At 37.2% G+C, this 14285-nt stretch overlaps 2 protein-coding genes across 3 annotated transcripts in view; both read left to right on the top strand.

The window, feature by feature from the left end:
- LOC140921170 (uncharacterized) overlaps nucleotides 1-12509 on the top strand; it is a 12738-nt gene extending 229 nt beyond the window's left edge. The window contains exons 2-12 of the mRNA XM_073371139.1: nucleotides 2383-3072; nucleotides 3681-3806; nucleotides 4343-4504; nucleotides 5057-5192; nucleotides 6532-6730; nucleotides 7401-7566; nucleotides 7917-7951; nucleotides 8797-8822; nucleotides 9369-9436; nucleotides 10225-10266; nucleotides 10688-12509. Coding sequence (XP_073227240.1) covers nucleotides 2418-3072; nucleotides 3681-3806; nucleotides 4343-4504; nucleotides 5057-5192; nucleotides 6532-6730; nucleotides 7401-7566; nucleotides 7917-7951; nucleotides 8797-8822; nucleotides 9369-9436; nucleotides 10225-10266; nucleotides 10688-10731 — 1659 coding nt within the window. The 5' untranslated portion in view covers nucleotides 2383-2417 and the 3' untranslated portion in view covers nucleotides 10732-12509. The remainder of the gene's footprint in view (nucleotides 1-2382; nucleotides 3073-3680; nucleotides 3807-4342; nucleotides 4505-5056; nucleotides 5193-6531; nucleotides 6731-7400; nucleotides 7567-7916; nucleotides 7952-8796; nucleotides 8823-9368; nucleotides 9437-10224; nucleotides 10267-10687) is intronic.
- A 1476-nt stretch (nucleotides 12510-13985) lies between these two features.
- LOC140953975 (DNA-binding protein RFX2-like) overlaps nucleotides 13986-14285 on the top strand; it is a 44620-nt gene continuing 44320 nt past the window's right edge. For both annotated transcript variants that reach the window (XM_073403362.1, XM_073403361.1), the window contains exon 1: nucleotides 13986-14133. In XM_073403362.1, the coding sequence (XP_073259463.1) occupies nucleotides 13989-14133 (145 nt within the window). In that variant the 5' untranslated portion in view covers nucleotides 13986-13988. The remainder of the gene's footprint in view (nucleotides 14134-14285) is intronic.

Genomic DNA, 14285 nt, shown 5'->3' with positions numbered 1-14285 from the left:
TCACTTTACTTCTTAAAGTTGAAGAAATTTTTGTTATCTTGTGAACCTAATGAAGGTGCTTAGATGGCAAACTTTCGATATCGTGAACGTCTGTTAGTGTAGAGTTGAAAGCGTAATATTAATCGTTATATTCTTTTCTAATGATCACATTTCATGAGGTTTCGTATTGACTATTCACAACAGAGGACATTTGCATTCCTTGACCTTACACAGTGAACAAGAAATTCTTGTTTGTGAATGAGCTCTGCACCTAAAATGGCAGTGAACAGTCTTGCTGCCGAGGCTTATCATGCTCTCTAGAATTCAGGGCTATCCATAATCAAGAGAAAGATGAATATATTTTTGCTTAAGTGATAAATATCGCCAAAGCTGAGGTCAATAATTAAAAATCAAATTGAAAGCTAATGTTTTGTTCAAGGCTCGCGCTTCAAGTAGCGAGCTCTCTCCCGGAAGCTAGATAAGTTTATCGTTTTTTGAATGGATTGAGTCGCCTATTTTGCCATTAAATCTTTTCTTTTGCATTTCCCGATATTTTTGTGGTACATTTGTGCCAATTTATTTGCTTGTTTTCTCCTCGACCGGCAAAATTTTACCGGGACCTTATAACTTCCATGTCAAATATGTGAACGATCTCTAAGGCGATCAGAGCTTAACCCAAGTAATTAAAGTACCGTTTATTTTTAAGATGAAATTTGATTAATCACACAAGCGCTGATTTGTGCTGATTGTTGTTCTGAGCTCCACATATATTTGAAAATACAGTCGAACCTCTCTGATTAATACGGACACTGAAGAGACAGAGTGAAGTGTCCGTATTAGAGAGGTGTCCGTATTAGAGAGGTCACTATGATTACGTCACTTTTAAGACCCCACTGACAGGTTAGAGTGTTCAGTAAGTAAAATTAAGCCCAAAACTCTTTGTCTTGTTAATTTCTGAATCTAAATTGATTAATGTTATTGTATGCTGTACATGTATACAAATTTTGGAAGAAAACGAAGTACTTCGTCTAAGACATGTTCTGGTATTGGTATCGCTGACTGATGAAGTGTCAATGTGTGTGTAACTGCCGACAGGAAATGGTACATATGCCGCGAATTATTGACACCTGGTCCCGGAGTGTCTCTAATAAAGAGGTTAAGTTTGTATGAATTTGCTCCCAAGGGCTGAGATTTTGTGTCTGTTGTCCGTATTAGAGAGGGTCTGTATTATAAACGTCTTTTTTTTAGAGGAAATGTATGAGAACTTTGTCGGTACATAGGAGACTGTCCGTAATAGAGAGGTGTCCATATAAGAGAGGTGTCCGTCCGTACCGAGAGGTTCGACTGTAGTTTACTATGGTTTAATAAAGTGCTTGGTTGCAGTGCTACCTACAGATCTACAATCCTCGTAAAAAATCTTGAAACACTTGTGTGCGTTTCCCCTTTCCCAACGTTGATTTGGGTATTACAGTGGTCTCAGTGCTTCAATATATGCATGGCTGAACATTGGGGAGGGAGAGGGCACATTACAGTTGGAACAAAAGTGTGTGGAGTAAATCTCAAGAATTTTCTAGAAAATTCAAGAGAAGCGGTGTCTTTTTCAATGATTTGTGATGAGTATAGTAGATAAGCCTGCCATGGCACAGGTAGCCCAAGTATGCATAAGAGTTGGTATGTACAGTGTAAGGAAAGTGAAAAGGGGGACTGTTCATGTTACTTGTGGAAGAAATTAACCCTTTAAGCCCCAATATCCACATACAAATTCTCCAAACTGATCTCTATATATTTCCTTAAAGAATGAGTTGAGAGGATTTGATAAAAGATCAAAGTATTTTCTCTTAGGTGATCAGTTAATTAATTATTCTCATAACCTCATCTCATAACAATGTATGGATGTCGTTAGGAGAAAATTGCTGTTGGTCACTATTGGGACGTAAAGGGTTAAGTGAAAGTTCGTGTTGTGTCCAAGTTCAGCTTCTTTCTCAGCACACTTAAATCTGACAGCTGACAAAGAAAAATAACCTGGTTAAACTGTTTACAGTACTAGGTTATGTTAAAGATTATTTTGGACCAGGTTATTAACAAAATAACTCAAAATGAGTTTATTGAACAGTGCGAAACAACTGCGTGGCTGATAACTGGACAATAAACAGGAACACAACTAGAACTAGTAAAACTAAGAAATATGGAAATTGAAAATACAAAATCGTGTAAAAAAATGGGGTGGGAGAGGTGGGTAAGAGCTTACCCCCCGTCTCTCCGGATCTTACAAAAGATGAGACTCCAGACCACGCAGTTGACCATAAGGGACATTCGATATCTCTTTAATTTTACTGGTTAATTTAATTATCAATAATAAATGATTTCTGTTATACACACCAACATATTTTATCTGTCTTTCAGTGGATTTTGCAGTGCTTATTTGACCAGTTCTAAAAATGTCAGTTCCACTGAATGAGGTACAGCAGAAGAGGAGCTCCTTACGGCGAACTCCTCCACCCAAGGCACCACCCAAAAAGGGCTCTCCACCAAGGGATAGACCATTGAAAACACAGGATAGCAACCCAGAAATAGCACAGTTGATTCCTGGATTCAAACTTAAGAGGACGGGTTTTCGTGATAGCTTGATTGCTGAAGATGTTGATAATAAACATCTTACACCTGCTGGCAATGATGAACCAGAAAATGAACTTTTGAAGAAAATTAAACAGAGGAGAGTTATTGTTGAACAGGGAAATCAAAACGAGGCAGAGGAACCTGCCAAGCCTAAACCAAAGCCCAAACCCAAACCCAAACCCCATCCTGATGGCAGAGAGAGCGAAAGGAAACTTTCAAGCTCATCTGATGACAGTTCAAAGGAGAATAAAGGGAACTTGACTGATGTTAATAGGAATCTTGTGATCTGTAAAGATTCACGAGGAGATCCTATACTCCGCATTTTGCCAACACTTGAAAGCTTGGGAAAGCCTCCTTCAAAGCCAGTTAAAGGGGAGGGTTTAGAGGACGTTTTGACAAAGTATAGTCGAGCAGACATTGTGATTGCTCATCGACGAAATACTTTGTCTTTGCCTAGGAATATGGAAGGCAGCATAGGTATTGTGGTTGATTATCTTTTATCCCTATAAGTCCCAATAGTGACCAACAGCAATTTTCTCCTAACAATCTCCATACATTGTCAAGAGACAAGGTTGTGAGAATATAAAAAATGATCACGAATGAGAAAACGCCTTGATGTTTTATTAAATTCTCTCAACTAATTCTTAAAGGAAATGTATGGAGATCAGTTTGGAGAATTTGTATGCGGATAATGGGGCTTAAAGGGTTATATGAAACCTAAAGCAAAAAGGGTGTTGGAGGGGGTGGATTTTTGGGAGGGTGGTTGTCCATGCAGTTTGTCCATCCTTAGTATTATTGCTGTGATAGTGTGTGCTATGATGCTAGAGCCCTTAAATTTCTAAAAAATAAGGAATCAAGGGAAAAGTAAAGGGGACAAGTTATCGTTTGTTTGTCGCGTAGCATATATGTTTATGCCCAGTGGTCAAGCATGACACCTAGAGTTGGTCCCTGCCTTTTTTTTACTCTTTTTCGTTGACTTTCTATAAGATGGATATCTCTCTAATATGGACACGTAGTACCAGTCCCAAAGTTGTCTGTCTTAGAGAGAGTTGACTGTGCATGTAATATTGATTCTCATTAATAAGCCATAGGTGATGTTATTACTGAAGCTGATGAGTTCCAGCAAGAAGATTATGATGATGTTGACGAGAAGACAAAAGCTCAGATTCTGGACAAAGCTAAGGCTGAACAAACAGCTGAAGAAGACAGTGGTACAGTAAATTAATAGAAAACTTCTATATCTTCTAATATGTGTTGTAAGTTAAGGACAGGCTAAGAGTGCTTTGGGAGATTTAATTGTAAGTGAGTTTACATGCATAAACTTCTCTTTTTATAAAACTGCCTTTTGCTTGTGCAACAAAATTAATGAATAATTCAAAACAATCTCAAAGTCACTAAAACTATAAGAGGGGCATTTTTCACTTCTATTTTGAACTCAAATACAGTGTAAATTAACTGAAGGAGATTTTAAATGCTGATAATCTGTTAGAAGATGCAACATCAGGCCCTAAAAAGGCAAAGTTAGACAGATTAAATGCTAGCAAATGACATAAAGATGATCAATTGAAACTGCAACCTTGAGGATCACAAGTGACAAATTATAAAATAATAGAATACTGTTGACGGGGACCTGGCTAGGAGTAACAAAATGTTTGAAATTCAGACTTGGGACACATGTACCCTCCACCATAAAAGAGCCTCAATACTGAATTTAAAGTATTAAAAAAGCTATTTTCTCAAACTTCAGGGATACTTGAAGAAAACTATGATGACGTTGATGAAATCAAAGAAAAAGTTAATGAAATAAATAGAAGCATGGATGAAGCACAGAATGCTGAGCCCATCTGTGAAGAGAGTTATGATGACCTTGATACAGTGGCAGAAGAAGCTCAGAACCATCTAAGAAATGGTATGCGATCACAGGGGCAGGACAAATAAGTGGAGAAAGAGGGAGCATTGAGGGCTTTGGAGTTGCTTTCCTGCCCTCTCCCACACTCTGGAACAAATTTATTTAAATGAAAGTGTCTGGGGTTATTTATAAGTACAGTAAAACCTCTCGGCCTCAACTGCCACCTTGGGGGGAGTAGAAAGTGGCTGTTGTAGAGAGGTTTAAAGAAAAGTCAATGTATGGACTGTCTACCAGGACAAAGGAGTTCGGCCATTGTAGAGAGGTGGCCATTGTGGAATTAAAGATAGCTATTAGTGTAGGCTGGACTGTATCCCAGTTCCCTGTCTCACAGGTGACCAAATTTCCAAATCCCATATCTCATTCATAAAGTCAAATACTGTAATCCAGAATCTTTCCTGCCTCTTCTACTCTACAGTCTGAAGTCCTCAAATATTACATTTCGAGTAAGTTTGTGAAAATCTAGGATTCCAGAAAAAAAACTACTGTGGACCCTTGGCACTAATGTACCTGTTTAAACTGGATTTTAAAATGTTGCTTTTAATATTATTGTAGATTTTAGTGCTGTAGGTAGTGGAGAGACGTTTGGTGAAGAATTGTACGAAGCGTTACCAGGAGAGGAACAGGGAGGATCAGAAAATGGCTTTGATTCACCTGTTGAAAATAAGTTTTCACCCTCAGCGACTCCAAGGTATTGTTATAGTAATATTTTCTTAACCTACTGAGTTGCACCCATTCAGTTCACTATCAACTGAAAATAAAGAAACCTAAAATTTGTCTTTGATGGGTATACCCATCATTATAATGTCTGAGGTGGTTGGAGAAACAAGTAAATTGGAGTTGGAGAGAACGAAATTACCGGTTTAAATAATTCATTTAGTATTCTTCCTGTCCAGCAAATTGCAGTTCAATGGCTATTATCTGAAAACGAGTAATAGTCAAAAGAGTATGTGCGCATGTCACAACAACAACAACTTATGACAGTTTACTCATTTTGATAAAAATTTACAATAATATTATTATATAATATAATTATTATGTTACCCACAATTACCAGAGCTATTCTCTGTGGACAACAATATAATCATTATTTAAAATAAAGAAACCTAAAATTTGTCTTTGATGGGTATACCCATCATTATAATGTCTGAGGTGGTTGGAGAAACAAGTAATTTGGAGTTGGAGAGAACGAAATTACCGGTTTAAATAGTTTATTTAGTATTCTTCCTGTCCAGCAAATTGCAGTTCAATGGCTATTATCTGAAAACGAGTAATAGTCAAAAGAGTATGTGTGCATGTCACAACAACAACAACTTATGACAGTTTACTCATTTTGATAAAAATTTACAATAATATTATTATATAATATAATTATTATGTTACCCACAATTACCAGAGCTATTCTCTGTGGACAACAATATAATCATTATTTAAAATAAAGAAACCTAAAATTTGTCTTTGATGGGTATACCCATCATTATAATGTCTGAGGTGGTTGGAGAAACAAGTAATTTGGAGTTGGAGAGAACGAAATTACCGGTTTAAATAGTTTATTTAGTATTCTTCCTGTCCAGCAAATTGCAGTTCAATGGCTATTATCTGAAAACGAGTAATAGTCAAAAGAGTATGTGTGCATGTCACAACAACAACAACTTATGACAGTTTACTCATTTTGATAAAAATTTACAATAATATTATTACATAATATAATTATTATTTTACCCACAATTACCAGAGCTATTCTCTGTGGACAACAATATATACGATATAATCATTATTGTAATAATTTTATTACACAAAGTTCAAAGCCAGGAAAGAAATTATTAAAGAAAGTGAATAATGGGAAAGCAAAACTGGATCCGGTATAGAAATAGTAAAAAAGTAGAAAGAATATAAAAGAAAAATTAGCTAGAATAAGAAAGTGAGGGGAGCTTAAAAAGACGTGTCCATCTTGCTCAACTCCCCTCTGACCATCAAACAGAAGCAGTCCCTGAGGAGCTGCTTTGGTTTGTTTTTACCCATTTTTGTAGAGAACAGATTAAAGAGAAAGGGAAAAAGGATCTTAAAAAGGAGATGGAACTTCAGAAAAAGAAAGAGAGAGAAGAACTGAAAAGAAAAAAGGAGGAAGAAAAAAGAAGAGAAAAAGAGGAAAAAGAAGAGAAGAAGAGAAGAGAAGAAGAAAAAAAGAAAAGAGAAAGGGATGATAGGGAGCTTCGGAAGAAACACAAGGTGTGTTTTTTAAGTTGATCAGTTTGTTGTTTGTTGAAAATCATAACCCTGTTCTTCTTATATTGTTAGCCAACAGTTACCATTATAGCATTTGAATGTGAAAAGGGTGAAGTCTGCATTTGAGCCATTTAAAAGTGGCCAATCAGGCCAAGGCTTCTGCCAGTTTCCATGGCATGTAGAATTTAGGAATGTCTACTCCCCCCTGGGTGGGATGCTAGACCATTGTGGTAATATATTACACCCCCCCCCCCCCCCCCCCCCCCCGCCCCCTCCCACCTCAGGCATTTAATTTACCAGAGCCCATTTGTATACCAGGGTTGATTGATGCACTGTTATGATAATAGTCTTGTAAAATGTTTTGCCCAAGAACATAAAAAAAATGAACCAACCAGGCCCCGGTTGTTCAAACGTTGGATAGCGCTATCCACTGGATAAATCACTATCCAGCAGATAAGTAGTAGAGAAACTAATTACACTATCCACTGGATAGTGATTTATCTGGTGGATAGCGCTATCCAGTCTTTGAACAACCGAGGCCACGGCTTTACTGTAAAACCTTTCAATCTGGAGTCCAGTACGCAAACTAGCATCTACATGAATTTCTAAGCCTTTCTATTTATTGACTATAAATCGCCTCATTAGTTAACTTCCTATCTTTTTACATTTCCAGTTGAAACCAGGAAGTGAAGAAAGTCATGGCGTTGGAGAATTGAAAAGCAATTTCCCTGGTGAAGGGAAATTTGAACTGTCAGCAAAGCAAGGCGAGACTTTGGTTGTTGTTTGTGAAAAAGGATGTCCTTCGGGAAAATGGCTGGTCAAGAACACAGAAGGACATTGTATGTATTATACCTTTGTTTGATTGCACACTTGTTTCTTGTTACTGTTCAGTACCTATAGATAACCATATATGTGTGTATTTTTTTTCATTTTCCCTGCCCCATTCTTTAAACCTCAAAACAGTATAATTATTCTTTCTTCATGTTCAGTTGGTGTTCATTAATACACAAATGCATCAATCCTTAATCATCAGTTAAACCTAAAACTTATCATTATCATCATCATCATCATCATCATCGTAAACATCATCATCATTGCTTTTTCTTTGGAAAAGAGCTTACTGAGAGGAAACTTTTTTCTTGTAATTTAACTTCTCATAAGAATTAAATTTTTTTGTTTGCCTTTCTAGTGGGATATGTACCAACAGAGCTTATTCAACTCAAAGTAAGTTTTAGATTGTTACTGCATACTTTAATAGCTACATTTTAAATAATAAGAAGTGAAGAAAAAATCCAAAGACATCTTAATCAATTTTGTCTTTTTCCACCTTTGAACAAAAGACGATGACAATGCTGAATGCGATAACTCCTTGCATCAGAAATCAGCAATTTTTGAGCAAAATGAAACAAGTCACTTAAGTTCTCATAATGTAAGGGCCTGTTACCCTTGTGCTAGGGTTACCCTAGCAAGCGGGTTAAAGTTAGCTCTGGTTTACAAGCAAATTTCACTGGTTGGGTTACCCTATCACCTGGGTCAACTTTACCAGCTTTGCTGACGTGTTTCATCATGCATGACATTCTTTGTAATGGTCCAAGATTTGAAATAATCCTGAAGTTCTCTATGGAAAACACATTAAATTCATGAATGAAAGAGAAAATATTATCATCATAGACAGAAAATAAGATCTTTTTTTTCAGATGTTTATAATTATTAAGTTCGTTCGTTTTTTGTCATTCGTTAATTCCATTCAAAGTGGCACTGGTCACGCTTGACGGCGGAAAGTTGACCTGGGTTGCAGAGCCTTGACAAGGCAGGTAGGATAACCCCCTTGCTAGGTTAACCCTAGCACCAAGGTAGGGTTACCCAAACGCGCGCTAGGGTAACCCTACCTGCCTTGTAAACACGTCGTGTGGAAAAAAAAATGAAATATGCGAGGGCTAGGGTAACCCTCTTGCTAGGGTAACCTTAGCACCAGGGTTAGCCCTCCTCCTTAGGAATAGGGCCTAACATGCCCAACTTTGTTGAAAAGTAGCTTATATTGAGATTATATGATTTTGATTAAATTTCAGATTGACAGTGAAGGGAACAGGCTCAGGTAAACTAGCTTTTTAATTATCATTACTCTATAGCATAGGTCAGTTTCCACATTGTTGTGAAACAAGTCTACAACTAGTACACTTAAATAATCTAGATTCCTTTTCCTGCCAGAAACAAAAATGATCACCAGCTGATCAACCATTTCATTTGCTTTAATACATACATAATATTGAAAGAACAATTTGAACAATATTATTTTATTGTATTAAATTAGATGATAAAAATTCTGTAACAACTAACATTTTAATAGTATGATGTCTCATAACACAAATGTCGATTCTCACCATAGTACCTACAGTATTTTAAAATGATGACGCAAGTCAGTGGTGGATCCAGGGAAGAGGCCTGGGCCTTTATTTTTAGACCAAACTGAGGCCTGAAGGGCCGAAAAATTTTTTTTCCAAGACTGCCCCCCTCCCCCACCATCTAAGGGTCTGGATGACCACCTCCCCCTCCCCACCCTTATCTCAAGGTTTGGATCCCCCCTGCAAGTGTATTGAAATGTAAGGTAAACACGTTACTAATTTTTCTATTTAAATTTCAGTGCCATTATAACTGAAGACTTTTATGAAGATGTGGACAAATATCAGAGTAAAGATCAAATTGAAGAAGGTATACAAGTTTGCTGTTAAGTTTAACAGACTTTTTGTTCTTGGTCACTTTGGGGAGGGGAACACTCCTGAGTATTTCTCTGATGAGGGAAGAAGAATCTGCAATGAAGAATCTTTGCATCTCGCTATGGTGACAAATGAACACTTATTTATCAATTATTCCAAAAAATCCAAGTTTTGGTGTTTGTACACATGTAGTACTTTCCTTCCCATGCACTGCACTCTTAGCTTGTGAACAAAGTTGTATTTCTGGTCATCGCTTCTCTCGACCCGTTATTTTTCGGGTGGAGAGAAGAGGTGACCTGAAGTACGTCTGTGTTCGCAGGCTACTGCACTCTAAGTTTCGTTAGAAAGTAATACCCCTCACTTGTACATGTACAATCAGAGACAAAAGTAGGTGACACACTTGTCTAAAACACGCACTTTCAGTAACAATTTTATTCCTTTTACATACGACTGTGTTTAAAGGCCGTAAGCAATGTTTGTTTTTAGTTGAAGAAAGACTTGATGGTATAAAACGCAACAGTGATTTTGAGGGGAGGGGGTGGGGGTAAACAGGGGGAGGGGATAGGTATGTCCACCATGAAAAATGGGGCCATTTTACAGAAGTGTGTCAACAATTTTGTCCCTTATTGTAGCTACAAAGGAATTCCCTCCTTCCCTTGCAGTTGTCTTTGCTTTCTGCTAATCCATGAGAGCCATCCCCTCTTGCTCTGGAGGGCCCTAACGGAGATCATGCTTTCAAGCTAGTCTCAATTGACTGAGAGTTTTTTGTTCTTTTAATTTCAGAGGGTTATGACCAAGAAGTATATGATGATATTGCTGGACAAGGTAATAAAAATTACTCCTTAGAGTGTCGTAGTTAACTTCATGGTTTTCTTTTCACGGTACATCATACTGGACATTATCACATTAATTTTGCAAGGGCAGGGAGTGAGAGGTCACAAAATCTTTAATTTTTAGATATAGCTTTTTCACTGGTAAACACCTCTTTTTGCGTAAAAGGTAGCTCATCTTTAACCTAAAATAAGAGTATAAGACATAGTATAAAAGATAATGATCAATGAAAATGAGCTGTATTGATCATTGATATTTAAATTATCCCTATTTGCAGTATATGCATGGGAAATATCTTAAAACAAACTGGTAATGAGTTGTTAGTTCGTAGTAAAAGACTGTTGAGAAGGCTGCCATACATAGGGTGGTGATATCTGATTTCAGGTGTTGATTTGCAGTGTAATTTTTATTTCAGAGCCTATTGATGAGGATTTTTATGAAGAACTACCAGCTAACTAGTAGAAACGTTAGTACTTTATATACCCTCCCCTCCCTACCGCATATATTTCCATAAGGGTACTCTGGAGAGAATTCCTTACATCCGTGAGTAATACTTACTTGTGGCATTTCACAGATTGTAAGGCGAATGATAATTGATTGTTTGCCCCGCAATAAAAAGACACTTTTTCAAGTATCATATACATTATATACTGGAATCTCCATAAAGAAGTAATAACTATAGCACACCTGCATTGCTAGAGGCAGAGGGTAAGAACTGTAGCCGTACCTTTCGCAACTTGCTCATGCATCACTTATGATGGTTTCAATATTTCCAGAAAGCTTGCTGGCAGGTTACACATGTATCACTTAGGGCTGTCTTATTTAAAAGGAGTAAAAGAGGCCCAGACAAAACAGTGGCGACTATACTTCGTGTGTCGGAGATGACGTAATTGCGATCTACCAATGAGTCTAAAAGCTCTCTTTCATCGTAGTAAATGCATCAGAGAATGTGCAGTCAAACTTTATTAATGTGGACATCAAAGGGTCCAGAGCCTTTATTGGTTTGACTATAGTGCCATTCAAAGTACGTATAGTGTGTTTTTTAATGTTTTATTTTTTACTTTTTACTACTGAACAATGCTTAATGCTTGTGTGTAACAAGGAAGTAATCAGCAGTAAGTGGCAAGTAATATCGTCAAACGTTTGTGACATGCCTTGTTTTTATTCCTTTTTGGCTGGGTGGTGAAGTAAGAAGCAATGCAGTAAGGGGTTGTTCCCAGGTAGACCAAATATAAAATATATGTTTTTTAACTAACATTACTATATTCTCTTTATTTTCTTATGGTTGAAGAAATTATGTTGGGACCAGGTTGGTCTATAATTTGATATTAGGTAGAGGCAAACTGCCAACATTAGATTGTTCACAGCCCAATGTTTTGCTAGTGACAGTGTTTCTACTTGATAAAGTGGACTCTTGTTTCAATGGGGAGACCGAGGAAGGGGGACTTGTCCACTCTCTAACCCTTCACCTTGAACTCGCTAATTGGTGCATTCCTTACTGTGTGTGTTGAAAAAACAGAGGCTGTAAACAATCTAAACTAGTGTAAGATTAGAGAATTTATCTGCTCTCAATATAATAATATAGTACGTGTAATAAGTGACGGACCACAAGAAGAGTTATGGTTCGCAGCCTATTTTCTTTTGGAGATTCAATTTGTAACTGTTTTCTTCTTTGTCAGTTTTGTGGATATGTTTAAACAAATGGCCCTTTTCTTTTTCTTTCTTTTTCATCCACCTCCCTCCTGAACATTTCTAATGGTTCGTACAATTTGTCATATATGATCCACAGGGTTGTGATCTGATATTTGTTACATATGTGTATTTCTATATTGAAATAAGGGAAACACGCGATGGCGCGAAAGATTTTCTCACGCGCGTTTTCTCGCGATAGAGACGGGTAACCTCGTCTCGCGTGTTTCGCGACCAAAATTTTAAAAATCCCTAAGGGTTGCTTAGCGATAATATATATATATATATATTTTTTGAGAAATTCAAGGAGTTGGACGTTTAGAGCCTTTACCAAAGTTGTGTAGAATATATTGAAATAAACTTAAATATCGTAACGCTATAGATGCTTGCAGAAGTAGTGTATTTTTGTATAGTATTCAAAATTATATATTTTTGTATTACCTTTTTGGAGTATTTTTAATTATCTAACAAATCGTAGTTTCATAATAAAATGTAAAAGCGGGAAGATATCTGAATGACGAAATAAATTCAGTTGCCCAACATTGAAAGTAGCCTGTTTATCAACCTTTGTGTGGTACGGAAAGGTATAGATGCTATTTAAAAGTTGGATCAAGTTAGGTGCGGCAGTTTGTAACAACGTGATCCAGATAGTGGACCCAATGGCGAAACAATCTTATTGACCCTTTCGAGTTTGAAGCTTTAGGTTATAAGGCTTGGCCTCCAGGACAACGCAACACTGCTTTTAATTTGTCTCAAACGTGTGTGTTGCCGAACTCAAGAATATCTTCGAGGTAAGTGTATTCAAGCAGGATTTGGCAGTTCAGGTCTCTGAACGAATTGTTCATTACGCGTTTGATTGCACCCGGTGCGTTGCATCGTCCGAAAAGCATCCTCGTGTGCTTCATGTTCACTCAATTCGCCAGTCCCAGTCCTAAAGGCCGTCTTCTCGAAATCAGAGGCGAGATCAAAAGTAGATCAGTTCAACTTGGCATACGAGTTGAAGCAGAAACGTTCATACAGTCGAAAGCGTCTCAGTTATTTTTCGTCTTATTTAGTGGAATTTCATTTACCACGACGTGGAAAAGGAAGATGACGCCAACAACAACAAAAAAAAAGGTTTTGTGTCCCTGAAAATGCTTCGCGCCTGATCTGAGATTATTTGAAAAATGGCTTTGCAAGTACGCGGTTTCGGTTTTTTTCATTTTATTTTATTTTTTTTTTACGAGCACTTCGGACTTCGAACTGAGCGAATTTCCGCTACCTAGCTTTTTTTATGCTTTCGTCCCCGTTTTTCGGATATTTTTCGTTTGACCGCGGTCACCTGAGTACTAGTTTTTAATATTAACACCGCTGAACGAAAGGAACGACAAACAAAACTCAGCGAAGCTTCGCCACTCTTCGCCCCTTTGAATCTGTTTGAAAGGGATTCGTAACACACTTGCAGTAAGCATAGTGAAACCGTTAACAAAAACTGCCAGTTTGTTCTTTCGATGAAAGGTTGTATGGAAAGGTAAGTTATAATTTTGTTTTAGTTTCAGGGCAATGATCTAGTAGAAGTGTCAGTGTCGACTCCTGGCAAAGTTGAAACGTACAAAAGAAATGTACAAGATGAGTTAAAAGTTGCAAAAAGGTCCAGACATGTCTTTCTCATATTGTCATAGCAATCTTTTAATTACCATAGAAACATCCACGACGAAGGGAGCCTAATTACAGTTCAGATGAATAAAATAACGAAGGCCAGTCAAACAAAAAAGTCTAAGCACCGCACTCAATGAAGTTTTGCATTGAACACGTGGAAGCTTAAATAGCTAGTTTTAGTAAGGCCATTATAAGACCTCTGTCTTACAAGTGCATCTATGGAAAATATAGTTGTACGGTTCGTTTGAACACAATAGTCACAAACCTAAGCTTTATTGGTACGCTTAAGTGTGCTAGCTTTTTCTATTTTTAAAGAGATTTTGATCAACTATTGACTTAATTTCCACAAATATAGCAATGACGCGTTGTAATTTTTATAGGCTGCATGAATGCAAGGTATAGCTGGTTTAGTTCTGATGCCGCACAAAACAATTGAAACAAGTTGCTCAATAAGTTCAGCCACCCCAACGGATGCTAACACAGGAGAAAAAAATGTGTCTCCTTCAAAGTCAACAGAAGCTACAGTGAAAGAAGGTATTGTTTGTCAACAGTTAAAGCAATGAAAAGAATATGCTTATGACAGGGAGAGTCCTTGGCATTTAACCAGAGTACATACTTCTTACTTCATGTTAAATTATAACCAACATTATGCTTGAAGATGTACCTGATCACTACAAGCACCCGGT

The sequence above is a fragment of the Porites lutea genome, chromosome 12 (genome assembly GCF_958299795.1).
Source record: "Porites lutea chromosome 12, jaPorLute2.1, whole genome shotgun sequence".
Classification (NCBI taxonomy): domain Eukaryota; kingdom Metazoa; phylum Cnidaria; class Anthozoa; order Scleractinia; family Poritidae; genus Porites; species Porites lutea.
The sequence above is the reverse complement of the archived record's forward strand: the minus strand, read 5'-3'. Positions and strand labels throughout refer to the sequence as shown.